Source organism: Protopterus annectens, chromosome 6.part0 (assembly GCF_019279795.1).
Source record: "Protopterus annectens isolate FY-2018-M chromosome 6.part0, PAN1.0, whole genome shotgun sequence".
NCBI classification, from domain to species: Eukaryota; Metazoa; Chordata; order Ceratodontiformes; family Protopteridae; genus Protopterus; species Protopterus annectens.
The window spans coordinates 972,154,242-972,178,451 of NC_056737.1; the positions used below are offsets into that span (position 1 = coordinate 972,154,242).

The following is a 24,210-nucleotide window of genomic DNA, read 5'->3' on the forward strand; positions in this document are numbered from 1 at the left end:
AAAATGCTACAAGAATTACCTTTTATTTAGGCAAAAAAAGGGAAGTTCTGTCCTTTGTACTGCCCGTCGGTATGTTTTGGCCTGCAAAATCTGATGTTTGTACCAAAAATGTCCCACTTTGGGCATTTAAAAAGGTGGCAACCCTACAGACAATACTTTGTGTATAACTCAGTCTTTCTGAATTGCACCACACATCCCTTCGAAATTTATTTTCCCTGGAACATTGAACATGTTTCAAGTCAACAACAAAGAATATAAAATCTTAAACAGTGGCATTAGACTCGGGAGGAGAAAAACAATACAAAGTAGTTAAACAGAACCACAATAAGTACTTGAAAGGTTTTCTTATGATGAAAGGGTTAAAAATGAAATGAGTATTTTTTTTTTGCCACTTAATCACTGAAGGGGGCGGTGGGAGAGCGGTGCTAAAACTGAGACCAAGCAGACAGTTCAGGGCACAGTCTGTCTGCTGGACTCAGCAAGGAATTACATAAGTTTGATCACAGGAAGTCTTGTTACCGGGGTGCGTTCGGTGAACAGCCTAGACAGGGAAGGACCGGCCAAAGCTGTGCTGAGGGGTAGCAGTCAGGACGTGTCTTGCCAGCTGAGGTCATCATGTCCCTTATGCTGCTGCAGCTGCTGTTACTTGTGCTGTCCGGCTCGGTGAGCTCCCACCCCCAGTGCCTGGACTTTAAGCCCCCGTTCCGACCTCCGCAGCCCCTCACCTTTTGCACCATGTACAACGGCTTTGGCTGCTGTGACCAGGCGCGTGACTCGGTCCTAATGCAACGCTATGACCGCATCCTTCTTCAGCTCACCGAAGACGCTTCCGCTGCCGACTGTGCCTCGTACGTGCAGGACATGCTCTGCCAGGTCTGACTGCTCACTGCCTTGTTTCCTTAAGCAGCAAACGTCTTTGTGTTAAGTCATGTCTGCATGAGTAGACTTAAGTAAAGTACTGAAGGAAAGAAAGAGAAATGGATGTTTCCATTATTAATTTAGTGTTTGGAAACAGAACCACTGTAATAGTATATATCCAGACTGTCAGTATTTTTGTAGTCTACCTTTGTAATGGATGTTTTCTCAGCTAAAGTAACTTTATGAGCAAAAATGGAATTTTACCTTATAACTTCTGTTTTTTTTTTTTAGCTGGGGACAAAGTTTAAACATGGGGACCAATACCCCACCAACACATGACACTTCTTAAAAATATCGGTTGAAACTATTCACTTTTAAAACTTTACTTTTTGGTTATGTTTTTGATGAAACTGTTTCCTTGTCCCTAGAAAATCAAGTTTGCAACTATGTTTAGTATGTTTCTCATTAAAACTTCTCAAGTGCTGTGTTAAAAACAATAACAGTAAAGAATGACAGATAAAGAAATAGCAACATTAAGGGTGGCTAGAGTGCAGCAAAAATCTATAGCACAGCATGCATCTGCTTTTTGTTTACAAAATGATTGTTTTTGTAATAGTTAAAGTTACTCAAGGTAGGACTGTGACACTTCTGTCCTCCTCTTCTGGCATCCTTACTAGCTCATTCTGCTGTATCAGCCCACCTTATTTAATGTCTTATCTACAATAATTCTCTGCGGAACTTTTTCTCAGTCTCTGTCTACATTCTGCTTTTGTTTGCATTCAGTTACTGCCACACACAAAAGTAACTGTTTTTGCCTACAGAGCGTCATCTGAATTACGCCTGTACTTTTTTAAGCATCTGTTAATAATATTATAATTGCTCAGGTGTGGGCAAACCATCCTTTATATTTTTAGAATTCTGAAGTTTTTGATTATATACTCTCCTTAGCTCTATTTATACACATTTCTATTTTGTCTAGTTGAATGCTGCTCAACTGTGAACTTACAATATTGGTATGAGAGTAATTTTATATCCAGGTATGGTAAATCTTCATTGCTACTGTAATCTCCTATGTTGTATTTGAAATTGATAACTTTTAATTTTTAACTTTGGTCTTAACATCTGACAACAGTAGAAAAACTAAGCAATTATTAATAAATACTATGGTTCCCATCCACACTCCATATCTGTTAATCTAAAAATGTAAAAGTAGAATGTCTGGAGTTTTGAACCACTGCACATCTTCTTACCATGTGATTGATGGTTTCCATAACCGTTTACATTTCTCAGTTAGTGCATGCAATTCATTGTGGGTTCATCTTATTTCTAACTTGGCTCTTATCTGAGTAATTGCCATTTACAATGGAGATAACTGAAAGATACAGTTTGTTTGCGTCTTTCGGCTTTTCCCGGTTAAGGGTCGCCACAGCAGAACTCCGGTCCGCTATTGATTGGTAGTTGATTTTTACGTGCCGAGTTACCAGCCGTGACGCACAACCTTCAACGAAGGTACGCCCATTCACGCATGTATCCACGCAGAAGACGTTCTAGCTGAGAATCGAACCGGACAGCGTCTTACTGTGAGGCGACAACGCTACCGCAGCACTGAAAGGTATAGTAAGACCTTGTAATTAACTTGAGAATTCAAACATCAGCACAGACTCTATGATTAAAATATATATATATATTTAAGATTTTGTGGATGATTTAGGTAGCTTGTCAACAAAAATGTGAACAGATCAATATCGCACCAGAAAGAGACGCATTTAGCTACACTTCTTTGGGTAAATAATGCACAAATAGATACCCCATGAAATGCATTTTGGATGTACAAGTAAATTACTTTGACACAGCAGGCATCAAGATGTAAAGAGCATAATTATGTTTTCCCCTTAGTTTTTCAGTTTAATGTGAATGTTCAAGACATGGACTGCCAGTACTGATTTTTAAAGCTATAAACATATTTGAAGCTTTATTCGAAGTCAAATGGTTTGAGTCCTTTTGTCTTCACTTGCATGGTGTGTGACTCTAAATAAGCCACTTAGAAAAACTGTTCTGAAATGATCAGAAAGGAAAGGACGCATTTGTGTTTATTGGGTTTTCTGGTTAATAAATAAAAATCATGACACACAACACCAACTAAATAGTGATTAAAAGGATGCTACTAAAGATTTGTGCAATCTTGGAGGTAAATTATTCAGACATCTATTTTAAATTACTTCTGTAGCACTGCCTTATTTTTAAGCATTAAGGCACAGCATGATGCAGCTTACAAAAGATTTAACCACATTTCAGTGTAAGGGTTTGTAGCTGACTGGTTAAGTGTAGGCTTTTCATGTAAGAGGTACTGAGTTCACTCGTCTGCATCTGCATTGCAGTTTGCTTTTCTGTATGTTTCAATCTTTTCATTGTGACGATTTTGTTACTATTAAGTATGATCTTATTCCCTTTTGTGTTTCACATAATTTTTGTTATTGTATGTATTCCACTCTGTTTGTGTAATATATCAATATGTATTTTGCCAGTTGGTTAAGGTCATGGCTGAAAAGGGTCAGATGACCAATCCACTTAACCTGGTTATCAAACTGAAATAGATAGCTAAATATATGGGTAGATAGCTAGCTAGCTAGTTAGTTAGCTAGATATATGAGTAAATGTTTCAACAATGGTTATAATACAAGAATAAAACCCAGGTAATTAACACTATATAATGCCTTCTTATGGATGCATAGTATGTGTGTTATATGGCTATGTTACTAGATACTTAATGTGTTTTCTTATATTTTGTTACATAGTAGATGACAGCTTTTACATTTATGGGACAGTAAAAAGAAATGGTACTATTATATTGTACGGTTTGGTTAAACGCACTGAAAAGCTATAGATCTTAAGACCATTCAACAAAATAAGCTCATGCTCATAACTTTTTGCTCTAAAATGTCCACTTGCTTTTTCTTTGCCTTGTGAACTGGCTGTGTGTAGATTGTGGAAGACTGTCTTTACGAGCCTTATAAACAGAACTGCCAAAAATCTTTAGCTTGCTATTTTCTTGATCACCTTCCATTGTACCTAAAAAAAAGCCAGAAGTGCACGTAACATGATTCCCAGAGGGTCTAATTTAGTTATAAGCTATCCTGTTTCTTATCTGTGAAATTAAGGTCCCCAGCCAGCAGTTCCTTACATATAAACGGGTTGCTCCTGGAACATTTCCTGTTCACCCACAGAATATTCCCTGACCTCTTCAACCACACAACAGGTTTCACACTGATTTCCCTACTGTCTTACTGGTTAATATTTCTCATCCACTAATTACTTGCTAGACTGAGTTACAAGTACCTGGTACATATCTAACAGCAGGGATGTTTCTCCTGTAATAATTTCCCAGGTGTTTTAATAAGTTTAAAAACCTCTTTACCACACACACACACACACACACACACACACACACAAAACTTTTTCCATTGGTTAAGTGAATGATGACTGGTGAATGGACCAGTACAGCCACTTAATGTATTGCCTATTATGTCCCTCAGCAGTAGTCTGTTTTCCTCCACTTCCTGCAGTAATGATAATAATGCCGATGATGGCAATGATAGTTTATTATTATTATTATTATTATTATTATTATTATTATTTGCATTTTCTGAGTTTCCTTACTAAATGCCAGTTCTGGAAACTGTACATATGTAGAGTATGTTCTTTTGGTTTCTGATTTCATTGCCAGAATTAAACTAACATGGCAGTTGATTGAGGCCTTTGACCATGATCCAGCCATGTGGTGCAGAGTTGTACCAGAAAGGAAAGAATTCTGAATGTGGCCCTACTATTATAGAATGTTATGTATGTCCAAATGAAGACACCCCTACTCAGGAGTGTTTACACTACTTTGTGGTTTAGATTAGGCAGAAAGGTAAGAATAAAAAAGACAGAGATGATGGTATAGAATTTTAGAAGAGTGGATAATATTGTGCTGGTGGTAGCATGGTCAAAGATGGGTCATTGATGGACTATTCAGGGCTGTGGACAAGGGTGTGAGGAAGAAGCAGAAAAAGAAGAATTACAATCTGTCTACACAGGAATGAGAAGCAAGTAATTAGGGAAAAATAAGGTCTAGAAGAGGTAGAAAGGAGGAATGTGGAGGTTGATGAGGCAGAGCATAATGAGGTTAACATAAAAGGTAGTAAAAATGTTAAGGGCAGCAAAGATGGCTGAAGCTGGAACTGAGTTAGCATAAAAGATTGGAAAGGGAAGTAGAGCCTCATTTTCAGGTTAGTTAGGGCCTGTGTTCGCAGTTGTCTGTTTGACACAAATGTTCCTATTAGGAAGTTTAAACTTGATTATTTGAAGATGTATATAGTTATATGTGTTTGTATTAAGTTAAAAGGATCTGGGGTGTTCTGGAGGGTTGCTTGTTTTTTGTTGGAAATTTTTTACTAAAACAAAGTCTTGTAAAATATGACATAAGTTCCAATGTTGATGATAAGAAAAACTGTAAAAAGGCTTGCATGTATCACAAAAGATAGAAACAGACATTTTAAAAAGCTGCCATATATATTAAGTGGGAATAATGACTTCTTACATATTATCTTGGAATGTGAATAATCTCACAGGTTATAGACAAACAAGAAAGAATGCTTAATTATATTAAGAAATGCTGAGTGTAAAGATCAATGGCAGTGCTATTTGGAAAGAACTGAGCATGTGAATTTGATAAAGAAATTATTTCAGGATGGATATTCTGCAGAATGTCATGGACAAAGGAAAAGAGGAATATGTATGTTAATTGCTAGACAAACTTCAGTAATAATAGAAGGGGGGATAATAACGACAATTTTGTGTTAGCAAGGGGCTACTGGCAAGGGATGATAATTACTCTGGCATGTATTTATATTCCACCTAAAACTGCTATCATGGAATTAAAAAAAATTGTGAGAAATATTCAGCTTTCAGCAGGGAATATTACCTATAAGTGGGGATTGGAATTTGATTTGCAGCAATGAGGATGTATCTGCTGGCCTAGAAGGAAAAATATAACAGAAGAGAGTAAATTTCTGAAGAAATTTATGAAAATATTTGTATGGAAGCCATGATTTCAGTAGAAGGAACTCGGTGAGAATTCACATATTGTTCACTAAGGTTCAATAATTTATGTAATATCGCTTAGGTTATATGATATATAGCAATATATGTGAAGTATAATGTTTGTTATGTTAATATACTTTGATTACTTTTATATGAATGTAAATTTGCCTGTGTCACAAGTGATAATTCACTAAAGGTGTTTGGAAAGAAAAAAACTTGGATTGACTAGACAGAATTTATATTTCACAAGAACATGTGCACTTAAAATTGAGAACTTTGACACCCATCCAATAACTATTTCAGATCATGCACCAGTAATTACTAAGATAGAAATGCAAGTAATGAAGTAAGGATGAGACACGGGCACTTCCGCACCTACCCATTAAAAAGGGAGTAATTTAAGGAATGGACAATTGAAATTTTCCTGGAGTTATTATGGAAGATAAAAAGTACTTCAAAAGTTATAGCTAGTGAGTGGGATAAAATGAAAGTGGAGTTTAAAATAGAGTAGAAATAAAAGAAAAAATATCTTGTTAAGAAGTAATAAGAATTATTTAGAGGGGCTTTCAAGAGATAAAGAATTACAAAATAAATGGAATTTCACAGACTAAGAAGCACAAATACATAGTGCAGAGGTGGGTTCATAAGAAAAGGGCAACAGGCAATATCGAACAAACAGACATCAAAGGAGGGATGGTACAGCAACACTGTGAAAGACCCCTAGTATGGAATATCTCATCTAGAACACTGACCCATGATGAAATGAAAATGTTGAATAGAGGTCTCTCGTTCATACCTGCTCAGACAGCTGAGGTAACTGACAGAATATTAGATTTAAAAATGTTTAGCAGGAATATATTGCTAAGACATATGTCTGGGAATAACTGTGACCAGGAAACGACTGTCTTTAAAAAAACTAGCACATTTATTGCTCCTGGTCACCCCATTGTAGATGTATTTAGTAGTCTATGTGAGAAAGAAATTTTTGAATTGTTGGATAATGAAAAACGCACAGCTTTTTTAACAATATTTAAATGACTTAAAAAATGACAAAATTATTATAGTAAAATCAGCGGACAAAGGGAGACTCAGTAATTATGGACAAAAGTTACTATGACACTAAAATGAAAGAAATGTTAAATGATGTTAAAGTATATGAAACTATCACTGTCAAACAGAAAGAAAGCCTCTTAAAGAGAAAATGTTTTATATGAATGTTTATTAGACAGTGGGATAACTGAAGACTTATATAATTATTTTAAAGTGAATAAACCTCTTACCCCTATTATTCAAGGTATTCCCAAAATACACAAGGATCCAGTGACCCCCCCCCCCCAAGACCCATAGTCTCAGGCAAAAATTGTGCAACAGAATTAATATCCATATACTTAGAGAGAACATTAAGATCATTAGTAGACAAGAATGTTACTATTCTAAGGGACACTAAACAGTTTTTAAATCAATTATATGAATTTTTGGAGAGCATTATTTTAAATTTGGACAATTTAAGTTAGTTACGTTAGATGTTTGTTCCCTTTTTACATCAATTCCTAATGAATTGGGAGTTGACATGCTAAGGGAATATTTAACTAAAGACGGTACTTATACCCAGACAAAAATTAATTTGTCTATTGACGGAGCATGTGCTCACAAACAATGTTATGCTATTTGAACATACTCTGTACTTGCAAAAAGAAGGGGTGGCCATGTGCACTTCGAATGCCAACAGCTACGCAAATTTAGTCATGGCCCTATGGGAGAACAGCAGTATAAGTAATGGTACTTGGAAGCAGATAGTATTCTATAAGCGATTTGTAGATAACCTCTTTTTGTTGTGGGACCGAAGCCAGGAAGAACTTGATAGGTTTTATAATTATGTTAACACTAACACATCCTTTCTGACCTTTGAAATGAAGGTTTCAGATAAGGAAGCAGAATTTCTAGATGTTAAGGTGTCCAAAACAAGACAGGGTCAAGTAACTACCAAGTTATATTGAAAGAATTGTAATAGAAATACTATTCTGCACCGAGAGAGCATGCACCCAAGACATATTTTCAAGAATGTTGTAAAAGGGCAAACATTGAGAGCATGTAGGTTAACAGCAAGGGATGAGGATTTTGATCAGGAGATCACAGATCTAATCAGAGATTTAGAGACAGGGGTTATACTGACCATACCACAATTGATTTAATAGATGAGAGTGCCAAGTTAAGAAACACCACTGTAAAACCCTATTTTTCTGAAAATAGGAGCAATACAACTTTGAACCCAGTAGTGAAAAAGAAATTTCTGAGGGTATCTACCCAATATTCAAGTAATATGTCTCTTATAACAGGAGTCATTAGGAAGCACTGACACATTTTGACACATGATCCCAATACAAGGGAGACAGTAGGAGGAAAATCCTTCAAAAATAAGAAGTCTCTGAAGAGACAGTAATGTTATCCTACAGAAGCTAAGGAAATATTAAGCAGAAGTGTTACTACTAGTAACGGCACACTGCCATGCACCAGATGTAATCAATGCAGATTTATAAATACTAGTAACAATTTTACACACCCTGATACAGATAGAGAATATGTATTTAATGTCTGAGCCACCTGCAATAGCAAGAACTTAGTATACATAGCAGACCCTGACCACGACGTTCTTTGCTGTCGGTTTTGTGCTTTATTTAATCAGCGCAATATCAGTCATCGGTATATTTTTGCCTGTATATATTTCAGTTCTTGGTTTAATTATCCAGAAATGTTGTCGGTTAGTCATCCGACTAGCAACGATGCTTCTCCTAAGCCAGTCACCAATTTGCCGGTACTCAGTGAGGCGCTTTCGCAGCCCCTGATACCCGCTACTTCTGATTCGCAGGCCTCTACTGAGACCCATTCAGAGTCCGGTATGCTGTGAGATGCTTCAATTGTGGAACCCGCGGATGTCTCTACCTTGAATGGGTCTGTAGCCTGTGTGCAGGCACCGGCTTCTGAGGGTGTATTCAGGCCTACGGGCTTGCATATTAAACCAACGCCTACTTCTTCATTTAGGCCTAAATCTCGAACCATGCCTAAAAAACCGACGGCCAGGCCGCATGCTCAGGCCTCTATGCCTAAAAAACAAATGATAAGAATGGCTGAAGATCTTATAACTCTAATCAGGGGAAGCCAACCTCCCCCTTCTAAGAGACCTAGGACTGAAGTTGTTTATGAATCTTCTGACCAGGATTCTGATTTTTCTGATTCTTCTGATGATCTGGATTTGCCCTTACCTACTTATGAGGATTCTGATGCAGAGGATTCTATTCCATCTGCTTTCCCTCCAGAGGATTTTTCTTTTGGTGAAAGCCAGGATTTTTCTGATTCAAAAAAGAGGCTTAGGGATTTCTTAAGCCTACCTCAGCATAAGCCTTTAGCTATACCTCATGTACTAGACATTGTTATTGATGCTTTTTCGGAATCTAGTTTAGCCCTGATTCTTTGCCTCCTGCTCCCAGAAAAACCTGACAGATATTACAAGGTTCCTGATACACGCAAGTTCCTTTTTAAAAATGCTATTGCGGATCCAGAGACTATTTCACAGGGACCCAAGGGCATTAAGGCTTCTACTGCTAAAAATCCTACCACTTCTGATAGAGACTCCAGGGCTCTGGATAGATGGGATAAGAAGGTTTACACTTCTGCAACCTTGGCCATTAGGGCTTTAAACTGCCAGTTTCATATGTTAAAGTATCAACAACATGTTATTGGATTGCTTAAACAGAAAAGGATGTTGATTCCTGACTGTGCGGAAAATAAAGAATTACGAGATTTAATGCATTCTGCTGAACAGGTTGGAAAAGATTTTTCTTTTGGGGAAACCCCTACATACTCTAAGGGAGCATTTCCACTGGGAAAGCCAGGATTTTTCTGATTTAAAAAAGAGGCTTAGGGATTTCTTACTCCTACCTCAGCTTAGGCCTTTAGCTATTCCTCCTGTACTAGATATTGTTGAGGATGCTTTTTCTGAATCTATTTCGGCCCCTGATTCCTTGCCTCCTGCTCCCAGAAAACCAGAAAGATACTACAAGGTCCCTGAGTCACATAAGTTCCTTTTTAAAAATCTTATTGCTGATCCAGAGACTATTTCACAGGGGTTCAGGGGCATTAAGGCTTCTACTGCTAAAAATCCTATCCCTTCTGATAGAGACTCCAGGGCACTGGATAGATGGGGTAAGAAGGTCTACACTTCTGCAACCGTGGCCATTAGGGCTTTAAACTGCCAGTTTCATATGTTAAAGTATCAGCAACATGTTACTGGATTTTTTAAACAGAAAATGATGTTGATTCCTGACTGTGTGGAAAATAAAGAATTACAGGATTTAATGCATTCTGCTGAACAAGTTGGAAAACATACTTTGCAATGTGGATTTGATTCATTAAAGGCCTCCTGCAGGGCTGCTGTTACTGGGTCTGTGCTCAGAAGGCATGCTTGGCTTAAGGAGCAATCTTTGCATGACCATGTTAAAGCTAAATTGTTGGATGCTCCCTTAAATCAGGACCGCCTGTTAGGCAACAAGGCTGAGGAAGTTTTTAAAAAGATGGAAGATAAAGCTAAATTTATGCAAACTGTTAAAGATTTCTTACAAGTTCAGCCTCCTAGATTTTGTAGACACTGGCCCTCTAAGAATTGGTCCTTTCCAGACCCTTCCAGGTCTTCTCAAGCCAAACCCAGACACAGCAGAAACCCCAGGACACACAAGACTAAGCAGTGTGGGGTTTCTGCACCCAAATCAGGGAGTAGTAAGACTCCCCCCATGGAAAACTGTCTCAATTACTTGTTTTTAAAACTTCCAAGCACTTCCTAACTGAATGCTCCTTTAGGCGGAAAGACTGGTCTGCAGGCCATAAACTGGGAACTCATTACCCAGGACAAATGGGTTTTAAATATAGTGTCCCAAGGATACAGATTTCACTTCCACACCTTACCAACACCAAGTAGGTGGCCAAATCTACCCCCAAATCAGTGGGCAGAGGCCCAAAATCAAGTACTCTCTCTTTTAAGCATGGGGGTTATTCAGCTGGTACCAGAAGAGGAAAAGGGACAAGGTTTCTATTCAAGACTTTTTCTGGTAACCAGAAAAGGCAATACTTGGCGTCCTATCCTGGACCTTTCTATTCTAAATACCTTTCTGGCGATTCCAAAATTCAAGATGCTGACTCTTCACCAGCTGCTTCCTATGCTAGGCAAAGATGCATGGTTGGCAACACTAGACTTAAAAGAAGCATACCTGCACATCCCTATTAGGGAGTCTTGCAGAAGATACCTACACTTCAAAGCAGCTACATGCACTATCAGTTCTCTGCACTGTCCTTTGGCTTATCTACTACACCCAGGGTATTCACAAAGTGCCTAGCTGCAGTCATTACATTCTTCAGGCAAAGAAATATTCAAATATATCCATACCTGGACGATTGTCTAATTCAGGCAGAAAGCCAGGACATACTTTGTTCAAAGGCTACTGACTTCTCTGGGGTACACCACAAACAAAAAGAAATCACACCTGGTACCCTGTCAACAAATTATATTCCTGGGAGCAAACTTGAATACAACTTCCCAGATGGCTTTCCTCATGCTAGAGAAACGGACTCATTTGACAACCTACTTCAAACAAGTGGCCACAAAATCCCAGTTATCTGCAAGGTAAATACTGCAAGCCTTGGGGTTCATGGCCTCCTGCATTCTTCTAATTCCATATGCAAGGTTGCATATGAGAAAATTGCAATGGTATCTCAAAAGCCTATGGTGTCAACATTCACAGGATCTAGAAGCTATGATTCTTATCATACCTTGCCTATGCCTAGAGTTCCTTTGCTGGGCAGAGGACTGCCACCAAAACAAGGGACTACCATTCACACTATCCCCTGATGCCCAAACCTTAACAATAGATGCATTAGACTATGCATGGGGGGGGGGGCTCACCTGGCAGGGAAGTGCATTCAGGGCAAATGGAACCCAAGTCAAATGCACCTACACATAAATCAAAAGGAAATGTTAGCTGTACAGAATGCTCTGACAGCCTTCAAGGACCACATTCTTCCAGGACAACTAATGGTAAAGACCGACAACACCATGGTCATGTGGTACATAAACAAGCAGGGGGGTACACACTCTTATCCCCTCTGCAGACTAGCCATGGCATTGTGGAACACAGCCTTGAGCTACCAAGTGAATCTACAAGCTCAATTCCTGCCAGGAAAACCAAATACACTGGCAGATGGACTAAGCAGAAACCACATGGACCCACACGAGTGGAAAATGGAACCAAGGATTTTCAACATGTTGACGAGCAAATAGGGGAGACCAGATACAGACCTGTTTGCTTCCCCCCAGAACTATCAATTGGACAAATTTTGCACAAGTATTCCCCACAAACTAGCTTGGAAAGTGGATGCTCTATCCTTCAGCTGGAAAAACCTATCAGTTTACGCCTTTCCTCCTCTGTCTCTGCTCTCCAAGGTACTACTATAGACCAAACAGGACAAGCCAAGGATGCTTTTAATTGCACCAGACTGGCCATGCCAACACTAGAACCCCCCTCCTGCGCAGTGTGTCATGCTTGGTCCCATGGCACCTGCCTCAGACTCCTTCCCTGTTGTCTCAGCAGGAGATCCAGATTCTGCACCCTCAGCTGCAAACCCTGAACCTAGCAGCCTGGCTCATTACCTAATCTCTCCTTTACCATCCCTCAGTAAATCAGTGATGGATATCATTTTAGAGGCTAGGAGGCCTAGTACTAGAAAATCTTATGCTGCAAAATGGAAAAGATTTTGTACCTGGAACCAATCTCAAAGGATGAGTGCAGCAGTGCCCAATTTACCTCAGATTCTGCAATATTTGACTGAGATGCTTCATAAGGGCTTGTTCTTTTCCTCCATCAAAATTCATGCCTCAGCCATTTCAGCTCATTATAACACAGAGCCTCTCCTCTTCTCTCACCCACTGCTTAAGCAGTTCCTTAGAGGGGCCAAAAAGTTAAGACGACTGAGGAGAGTTCCAACTCCAGCCTGGGACCTTAACTTTGTCTTGGAGAAACTCACTCTTCCTCCTTTCGAGCCAGCTGCTACTGCAGATTTAAAATTCCTTTCCTGGAAAACAGCTTTCCTTTTAGCAATCACTTCTGCAAGAATGGTATCTGAGTTACAGGTCCTTGTGGCAATGGAGCCTTTCATCATCTTTCGTGCGGACAGGGTGTCCCTCAGAATAAATCCTTTCTTCATGCCCAAGGTGGTATCCAGTGTGGCTCTTAATCAGTCCATTCATTTGCCTACCTTATTTCCTAACCCACAGAGCAAAGGGGAATGGATACTGCACTCCTTAGATGTGCACAGACAACTTGGATTCTACTTGGACAGGACTCAAAGTCACCTCAAAGGAAATCTGAACAACTGCTGGTGGCATTTGCTGCAGGGGAAAGCTATTTCAAAGCAAACCATTAGAAAGTGGATAGGCCACTGCATTCATTTCTGCTATAAGCACCATGGAAAACCTATCCCACAGGGCATTAGACCCCATTCAACCAGGGCTGCATCTACCTCTACAGCCTTTCTCAGTGGCGTCCCTACAAGGGACAGCCTAGAAGCTGCTACCTGGAGTTCTATACATACTTTCACCAAGCATTATCATTTGCCAATTTTCTCTAAATCCAGAGCTGGTTTTGCCACTGCAGTCTTGCAGGGCCTTATAGCTGGTCCTAATTCTATTTAAATTCCTCCTCCCAACCTTAGCTTTGGGAATCTACCCAAATGTAATGACTGCAGCAGTGAAACAAGAAGAACATAGCACAGTTGTGTACACTTACCATAAATGTAGATGTTTGAGTGTATTCACTGTTACAGTCCTGGTTATCCTCCCTCCAGCCCCCTTTCTTTTTTTTGGCTATACCTCTACTCTCACTTATTATGCTCAAAAGGCTTTTTGGTGTATTTGCTTTTTTGTTGGAGGTATATCCTTGTATTATAGATTTAATTGCTTCCCATTAGGGGGGCACCTGACATCTGGGGCAAGAAAAACTGATGTAATGGCGTCAGTTGCATGTTTTATACCCCCGATGACCTGACATCATGGAAGAAGGGACAGCAACCAATGCAGGACTCAAGACTTTGTTAATCAGGCTGACTGAGGGCTACTGCAAGCAGATAACCCAAATGTAATGACTGCAACGGTGAATACACTCAAACATCTACATTTATGGTAAGTGTACACAACTGTACTTTGTGCAGCAAAAGGTGATGAATGCACCAGAAAAAAGAGAGCATTTTGGTTTAGTAGTTTGGATATCTGCTTTAGATCTTGAGATTCCAGGATTCAGGCTTAATCTGTGGTTAGTATTTATATGGAGTATTGATGTTCTCCAGAGTCAGTATAGGCTTTCTGTAGGAACTGTTGTATTCCTCTCATTTCCCCCAAAATACAAATTACATGATATAATTAGTTATTTTCAACTGTCTGTATATAAATGGCTATACACACAGACACACATACACACACACACACACACACGCATATATATATATATATATATATATATATATATATATATATGTATATATATATATATATGCACATATTTATATATATGTATATATATATATATATATATATAAAATATATAAATAAATATATATGTGTGTGTGTGTGTGCGTGTCTGTGTGTGTGTGGATATATACATATATATATATATATATATATATATATGTACATATATATATATATATATATATATATATACATATATATATATATATATATATATATATACACACATATATGTGTGTGTGTGTGTGTGTGTACGCGCATACATATATAAATAAATATATATGTATACATATTTATTATAGTATTTATAATATATATATATATGGGATCATAGGAGATTACTAGGCTGTCGACTTGGAGGTCATTTTAAGCTTAACCATTTCATACCAATGTAATACCATAGAAATGCTAGTCAGTACCCAGGATTGCATTTAGTGACGACTGCCCATGTCCAGGAGGATTGTGTGCTTTACCCCTGGTAAGAATTTATGTTGCCCCATCCACTTGTCCAAGTTCTTGGTGAATAGTGTCATAGAGCTGATTATTGAATTTCCTGCCTGCACTTATTTTTAAAATCGTTTTTTTCTTAAAACTTGCATTTTATCTGTCTCTGGCCTAGCACTCAAGTGTGGGGTCATTTACTGCACTGTTCTAACTTGTTGATACTTGTGAACCTCTGCTTTCCTTAAAAAAAAACAAAAAAACTAAAAAAATCTTGCTTTTTTCCCACATTTCTGAGATTTAAAAAAGTTCAGTTACAGATTTGCTGTTCTGAACTGTTTGTAAGTTTCTCGGAGGCCATTGTTTGCTTGGGCTAAAGGGAAGTCTCTGTGTTCATCAGTGGCAGTGATAAACATTGAGCAGCCTGCCTGCCCCTGTGGGAGTGGTTACTGCCTTGAAACTGTAGTTTTATTGGCCATTTTGGGTCAATTCCTAACTCCTTGATCTCCCTCTCTTAAAACCCGATTGCCTCGTGGTTTTGGCGTCTTTTTGGACTTGTTGGCTGTTGGTGAAGCACCCATCAAGAGGAGAAAACGCTTAGAGGAGAAAGGAGCTACTTTTGAGATTTTAAGTATTTTGCTTCAGATTATTTGTTAAGTTTTTCTCCATTGCCACCTACTTTTGAGCATTTTCTGGCTTGTTAAAATTGATTTCTGTGTTGGTAACTGTATTTAGAACACAACCTAGAGCTGATTACTGAATTTCCTGCCTTCACTTATTTTTAAAATCGTTTTTTTCTTAAAACTTGCATTTTATCTGTCTCTGGCCTAGCACTCAAGTGTGGGGTCATTTACTGCACTGTTCTAACTTGTTGATACTTGTGAACCTCTGCTTTCCTTAAAAAAAAACAAAAAAACTAAAAAAATCTTGCTTTTTTCCCACTTTTCTGAGATTTAAAAAAGTTCAGTTACAGATTTGCTGTTCTGAACTGTTTGTAAGTTTCTTGGAGGCCATTGTTTGCTTGGGCTAAAGGGAAGTCTCTGTGTTCATCAGTGGCAGTGATAAACATTGAGCAGCCTGCCTGCCCCTGTGGGAGTGGTTACTGCCTTGAAACTGTAGTTTTATTGGCCATTTTGGGTCAATTCCTAACTCCTTGATCTCCCTCTCTTAAAACCCGATTGCCTCGTGGTTTTGGCGTCTTTTTGGACTTGTTGGCTGTTGGTGAAGCACCCATCAAGAGGAGAAAACGCTGAGAGGAGAAAGGAGCTACTTTTGAGATTTTAAGTATTTTGCTTCAGATTATTTGTTAAGTTTTTCTGCATTGCCACCTACTTTTGAGCATTTTCTGGCTTGTTAAAATTGATTTCTGTGTTGGTAACTGTATTTAGAACACAACCTAGAGCTGATTACTGAATTTCCTGCCTTCACTTATTTTTAAAATCGTTTTTTTCTTAAAACTTGCATTTAATCTGTCTCTGGCCTAGCACTCAAGTGTGGGGTCATTTACTGCACTGTTCTAACTTGTTGATACTTGTGAACCTCTGCTTTCCTTAAAAAAAAAACAAAAAAACAAAACAATCTTGCTTTTTTCCCACTTTTCTGAGATTTAAAAAAGTTCAGTTACAGATTTGCTGTTCTGAACTGTTTGTAAGTTTCTTGGAGGCCATTGTTTGCTTGGGCTAAAGGGAAGTCTCTGTGTTGAGCAGCCTGCCTGCCCCTGTGGAAGTGGTTACTGCCTTGAAACTGTAGTTTTATTGGCCATTTTGGGTCAATTCCTTACTCCTTGATCTCCCTCTCTTAAAATCCTCTTTTGCGTGGTTTTGCGCGTTTTTGCCGCAACATCGGGCAGCGCCGCCTAATTGGGTTTAAACTATTCCTGGTTCCACAAAGTCTGCTCTTCACTTTTTCCCTTAGAACTGCTATATCTCTCAAATTAAACACCATATTCTCATTCTAAGGCCCCTCACTGGTCCAAATAAGTAATTTTACAAGTTAGCACTAATAAACCATAAGCACTACTTACTCTTATACTCTCTACGATTACCTTGTCCCCTATTGGTCCGTTTTAATTCAGTTCCCTATATTAGTCTAGCATGTCTAAAGGTCAGTCAATGGTTTCCTCTCCAGTCCAGCTGGTGAATCTGGGAATTTTGAGGCAATGTTACAACTGTCTCATGTACACGGACAATCCTCTCCTCCTCCAAACAGGTTCAAATATATGTGAGAGATGCAACCATATAGCCAAACTGGAGGCTGAGCTTTCTCATCTCAAAACTGGTGTAACCAGTCAGGAGGAGAAGGTAACCTCACACAACACAATTCCAGTATCACATAGTCCCACCACAACAGCGAACCAAACACATAAAAACACAAAAACATACTCGGAGGCTCTAAACAAAAATCTACCTAAGCAAAAGAGACCTCCAAAGCAGACATCCAAGCAAACGCTACCCCAAAACAAAACACGTACAACACATAGCACACAAAGTCAGTGTGCCAAGCAGTCACAGCCCTTAAGGCTGAATAACACACCTGATACTCTTGTAATAGGTGACTCTATTGTCAGACACACTGACGTCCCGCTCACCAGGCTGAATAAAGAGAAGGTCACAGTGAGCTGCCTGTTGGGCGCTAGGATCTGCCACATAATGCAAGCACTCAAGTCACTCCAAAGCAAATACAAATATGACTCAGTCATTGTACATGCTGGCGTGAATGACCTGAGACGTACCTCCCTCGACTACATGAAAAGAGACATAGAGGAGCTCTCTGATCATGTAACCCAGGCCGGTATGACCCTGACCTTGAGCAGCATCTTACCCTCACCTAGAATGATGCCACAGTATAAAGACAAAATGATCGATTTTAACAATTGGCTAAAATTTTGGTGTCATTCAAAGGGGATCCAGTGTTTGTCAGCCTGGGATGACATGCTCGACAAGCCACATTGCTTCGCTAGGGAAGGCTTGCACCTGTCACCCCTGGGCTTTCGGTTATTGGCAAAGGCTCTTGCCACCCCCATAGTGCCTTTTTTAGGCAAGGATCAAAAGTCAAACCCACCTCCATAGACAGCACAAGGAACAAGAAACTAAGGGTAATGCTGCTAAATGCCAGAAGTCTTAACCTCAAGATGCATGCACTCGAAGCTCTCCTTAGTATGGAGAACATCGATATCTGTGCAGTGACAGAAACCTGGTTCAAGGCTCCAGAGAGCACCCCAGCACTACCAGCTTATACCTCATATCATGCTTTTCGGCCCCAAAACCCGGACCGAACCACAAAAGGAGGGGGAGTTTCCATATTTATCAAGGATATCCACACCTCCAGGTTAGTGGCATTGCAAGTATCGGAGACCATCCATGTGCAACTGACAGTGGGCAAGACTGCTTTTCAGTTTATAGCATCCTACAGACCACCCTCTCAAAGTCAGGAATCCCACTCGGCTTTCCTGAAAACATTGGAGAACATGAAGATCTCTCCGAACACCATTATATTGGGCGACTTCAACTACCCAAACATAGACTGGGAGCATTACTCAAGCCCCAGCACCTTAGCCCAAACGTTCCTGGAATTTATAAACTCAAATGCTATGGAACAACTAGTCACCACTCCCACAAGAGGGGAAAACATACTAGACCTGATCATTACCAACATGGGGACTCTATGCTCCATACCAGAAGTATATCCCTCATTGGTAAGATCAGACCATAAATTAATTTCACTGGATATCCACATCCCGACCCCACCCCCAGCCCAGAAAACCACAGTGAAAAACTTCTCAAAAGCGAACTTCACACTTCTCAAAACCGAAGTGGAATCCTTCAAGGGCCCAGGGCCAGTGGAAATTATGGCCCAAACTGCAGAATCCTATATAAACGCATTCTACGGACATCTCCAGGAATACATGGATCATGCTATCCCAAACAAAATCAAGACCCAATCATCCAAAGGCAGGCATCCAGTCTGGTGGACCCCAGCCATAAATAAACTGTACAACAGAAGGAGGAAGCTACTACATGATAGAGCAAAATCCCTAAAAGGGAAGGCATCTCTGATCAGTACTAGCAAAAGATTACGATCCCTCATAAAATCCTCCAAGGCCAGCTTCGAGAGAAAAATTGCACAGGACACTAAAGACAATCATAAGGCTTTTTTCAGTTATGTTAGGAACCTGGGATGCAACTCCCAGACTTGTTCTGAGTTGATTCTAAGCGACAAAAAATACACTGAACCCACAGACATCGCCAATATCCTGGCAGACAGGGTCAGGGCAAACTTCTCCACCCCCCCCCCCCAAAAGAGCAAGTATCTATCCCGGCAGAGTGCAGCCTCCCAAACATCTCTGATGATCAGGTGAAGGCCGCCCTCTCCAAAGCAAAAAATACTGCTTCCATGGGACCAGATGGCGTCCCGGGTTGCGTCCTGCATGAACTCCAAGAAGAACTAATCCCTCAAGTAAAACTGCTGTACAATCTCAGCCTCACTACAGGATATGTGCCCAAAGAATGGCGTACAGCAACAGTGGTCCCACTCCACAAAGGTGGCGCTTCTGCGGTCCCTGGAAACTATCGCCCCATAAGCCTGACTAGCCTAGTCTGCAAGGCTATGGAGAGGATCATCATGGAACTCATAAACAAAGACATTGGGGACCTACAGACACTAGATTGTACCCAATTTGGCATTGTCAAGGGCAGATCCTGCCTTTTGAACCTGGTCGACTTCTTCGAAACAGTCACCAAGGCCATAGATGAAGGGAAGGTAGTCCACACAGCCTATCTGGACCTCGCAAAGGCATTTGACACAATACCCCACTCGGGCATCATAGATAAGCTATCCAGCCTAAATATAAACCCCTATGTCACAAGATGGGTCGCAAACTGGCTCAAAGACAGAACCCACAGAGTTAGAGTTGCTGGAGCCATGTTAGACTCGAAACTGGTCACAAGTGGCGTCCCACAAGGGTCTGTCCTGGGACCACTCTTGTTCGGTATTTACTTTTCTGAGGTACAGGCCAATGTGGGAGGACTATGGCTCACCAAGTTCGCAGATGACTGAAAACTGGGTGCCATAATCGACTCTCCAGCTGACACAAACATCCTTCAAAAAGGTCTCACAGAGATGGATAACTGGTGCCAGAGCCATGGTCTAAAGCTAAATGCCAAAAAGTGTATAGTCATACCCATTGGCAAAAACAATGTGCCCACAAATTACCACATAGGTGGTAACCCATTAAGTACAGAGAAAGTAATTAGGGATCTGGGGACCCAAGTTGATAGCAATCTCTCCTTTGACAACCACATTGCCAAAGTGGTTAGAAAGACCTTCTACATAGCCCACCTCATCATGAAAGGATTCACATCTAGATCAAGAGAGGTAATCATGCCCCTTTATTCATCCCTCATCAGACCCATCATAGAATACAATGCCCCCTTTGGGATGCACCTTACCCGACACCTGCAGCAATTAGAAAGACCCCAAAAGTACCTCACCAGGAGGATCAAGGGACTCAAACAGATGCCATATGCTGCTCGGTTAAAAAAACTCCAGCTGTACTCAGTTGCATACTGCCTACTTTGAGGTGATCTATGCCTGACATATAAAGCTATGTCCAACCCAGAATTAATGGACATGCTCCACCTCAGTAAATCTAAATCCCTTAGAGCCACATGCTCGAGGGACTTGAACCTCAGCACAGAAATAAATAGAACATGCTGGAGGGACAGATTCATAACCCAGAGGCTCCCTTCGCTCTGGAATAGAATTCCAATTCATGTTAGGCAGAGCACCTCACTGACTCTCTTCAAGAAGAATCTTGATGAGTGGATGGGGGATCGTAGGTTTGTCCCAGGGATTACTTCTGTGTCACTATTAGACAGAGGCATAGTAAACTAAACTTTAAAAAGGGCACCGTATACTCAAATCAAGGGGTGGTGTAAGCCATACACAGTCGGGCTAGGCTTATAAATGCCCCAGGGCAGATGGCCTAGTATGAACCTATGAACCTATGATAGCCTGTTCTAAAGATGTAGCAATCACTGGGAGACAAATCTGTCCCTTCAGCATGTCCTATTTAAGTCACAGGCCATATTTAGGTCCGAGGAATGGGTAGCCCTAGTCTCATTTGATTTATGGGTATGCCGCAAGTTCATTAAGTTTGGGTCTTGGATTGCTTTGTAGGCCACACACATATACATGTAGGCTGCACACACATGTGTGTGTGTGTGTGTGTGTGTGTGCGCATGTGTGTGTGTATGTGTGTGTGTGTGTGTGTGTGTGTGTGTGTGTGTGTGTGTGTGTGTGTGTGTGTGTATATATATATATATATATGTATGTATGTGTGTGTGTGTGTGTGTGTGTGTGTGTGTGTATATATACATTACACCCTCACACAACACTAATATTATCCCCTTACCTAAGTCTTAGTGTAATGCTAACCAGAAATGCTCTCACAAACACTTCTACCATTAATACTGAAACTTTCTGTATCTGAAAGTTTAAGCATTAACAGACACACACACACACACACACACACACACACACACACACACACACACACACACACGTAATACATGCATGCATATATATATATATATATATATATATATATATATATATATATAGATAATTATGTATAATAGTATGCATATATATATGATGCACTGTATTTGATGCATATTATATATATTTATGGATCTATGGTATTAGGTCAAACACACAAATGTTCAAATTTGAAAATATTGAATTTGAAGAAAAAAGAAACAAAAAAAAACATCCAGCTTTTTATGCAGGGAGGCAAGCTGCCTTGCACCTCAACACCCCAGCAACTTATGTATACCAATTGTAAGATCATACCATAGAGGGAAAGTCGGAAAGAGCAAACATCCACTCCCTACAAACAACCAGAGCTGAATGTCCAGTTTGACATTCCAAATATTTGATAAAGCAACATTTGATCAAAGCAATGATTCCCATATGAAAATATATATGTGTATGTGTTTGTGTGTGTGTGTGTGTGTGTGTGTGTGTGTACACTCGTGTATATCTAGCTATATATATCTATATATCTATATATATATATATATATATATATCTATATATATATATATATATATATATATATATATATATATATATATATATATATATATATATCTATATATATAAATATATATAGATATTATTTTATTTTATTTTATTTATTTTATTTTATTTTACATTTGTTAACCGGGCTAGTCTGGCTGGATACATGTCCATTTTCAGCAGAGGCCCGAGGAGAAAAGCTTCACTATCAGACTATAACGTTACAGTTTAAAAAGTCACTAATAAACTAACAATAAAATAATGACAAAAAAAGCAAAGTACAATCGCATATACAGTGTTACTGGGCTAGTCTGACTAGATGACATGTCAATTTTCAGCCGAGGGCTGAGGAGAAAAGCTCCAGTATCATAATATACAATTTACAGTTTAAAAATCACTAGTCAAAACAACAAATCAAACATTGGCAAAAAGCAAGATACAGTTAATATACAGTGTTAACTATGAAAGCAGGTAGTGTAACAGTTATTATGTAGTTAGAGAGAAAGAAAAAGCAGAAATGAAGTAAGCAGAAAGTGGAAAAAGTACAGTTTGAGTTTGGTACTAATATTATGGGCATAGTAAAGTTGAGGAGTAGCCAGTAGGAGAAGAGAGGGGGAATAAAGGTAGTGATGAACGCATAAGGTAGAAGGATATAGGAAGTCAGATAAAAGAAGCAAGAGAAAGAAAGCAGATGGTCAGAGGGGAAGTCAATCAGAATTTGAACAAAAGAGTGAAAGTACAAAGGAGGGGACTGGAGAGGGTAACAAATTTGCTGAGCTCAGTCGGGATTGGAGCATGGGCATAGCCAGTGATTTAGTAAGTGATTTCTAATCTGTTTTTTGAAAAGGTGACATGAGCCTAGGGAGGTCAGTTCTGTGGGAAGTTTATTCCAATATGATCCGATAGTGTTTGCAAATAAGGAGTCACCTGATTTATTATGAGATTTCAGAGTAGTAACTAGAAGCTTGTTGGCTGATCGAAGTGTAGTGAGATTTTTATAAGGTGTGATGAGGTTATTCAGTATGGGTGTGTTGGAGGGGTAATGTAGAATTTTAAAAGTGATGATTAGTTGCTGTAGGAGTATTAGGTTTGGAAGTTCTAGCCAGTTAAGTTTCTTTAAGTTAAGACAGTGATGAGTATGGAATGGAGAGCCAGTGGCAAATCTGGCAATACTATGGTAAGGCTATATTAAGTTTCTGAAGGTTAGCTTTAGACATGTTGATAAAAGAAGGAGAGGCATACAGTAGTGTAGAAATGAGGTGAGTTTGGGCAAGAGACACTCGGGATGTGGCAGTAAGAAAGGGCTTAAGTCTGTAAAGGGCACCAATCTTTTTGTTAACTGTCTTGATAGTTAAATCAATGTGATAGTCAAAATTTAGCTGATTGTCTATGGTGACGCCTAGCAGTTTTGTGGAATAGTCAGGTTTAATGATAGTGCCATTACAGGACACAATGGAAAAAGTGATTGGGGTGGATTTAAGGGTTGGGGTGAAAAGTAGAAGTTTGGTTTTCTTGGGATTTAGGAGGAGACAGATATGTTGAAACCATTTTTCTGCTGCTGTGAAAACCAATTGGGTAGAGGAGTGGAGTTCTACTGGGGATGGAGCAGAGCAGATGAGAGTAGAATCATCAGCATACTGTATACAAGTGGATGTAGGGAGGGAAGTGGGCAGGTTATTTATGAAAATAGAGAAAAGTAGGTGACCTAAGATGGATCCTTGTGGGATGCCAATAGTAACTGGGAGTTGAGAGGATAGATGGCTGTCCCAGAGGACTGCTTGTTTTCTATTTGTCAAGTATGAGTCGAACCACTGTAATGCTCGTGAATCAAGTGAGAGGGATTTTAAGGTATAGAGGAGAAGTTGATGGTTGACCATATCGAATGCTTTTGAGAGGTCCAAGAATAGTGCAGAGGAAAACAGGTTGTTATTGCGATTTTTGTTGATAGTGTCAGTGAAGGAGAGAAGGGCAGTAGAAGTACTGTGGTAGGGCCTAAAACCATGTTGTGAGTCTACAAGCAAGTTGTTATTCAAGAGATGATGTAGGAGTTGATGGTGTATGCAGCGTTCCATTATTTTGGATAGTGGAGATAGAAGGGCAATAGGCCGAAAATTGGAGAGTTCGTTAGAGTTACCTCCTTTATGGAGGGGAATGATATGGGAGATTTTCCAACAGGATGGGAT

At 39.6% G+C, this 24,210-nt stretch overlaps 1 protein-coding gene across 1 annotated transcript in view; it reads left to right on the forward strand.

The window, feature by feature from the left end:
* Positions 1-437: 437 nt before the first annotated feature.
* The window catches only part of HHIPL1 (HHIP like 1), a 661,343-nt gene continuing 637,570 nt past the window's right edge, over positions 438-24,210 (forward strand). Inside the window, exon 1 of the mRNA XM_044074611.1 lies at positions 438-873. Coding sequence (XP_043930546.1) covers positions 616-873 — 258 coding nt within the window. The 5' untranslated portion in view covers positions 438-615. The remainder of the gene's footprint in view (positions 874-24,210) is intronic.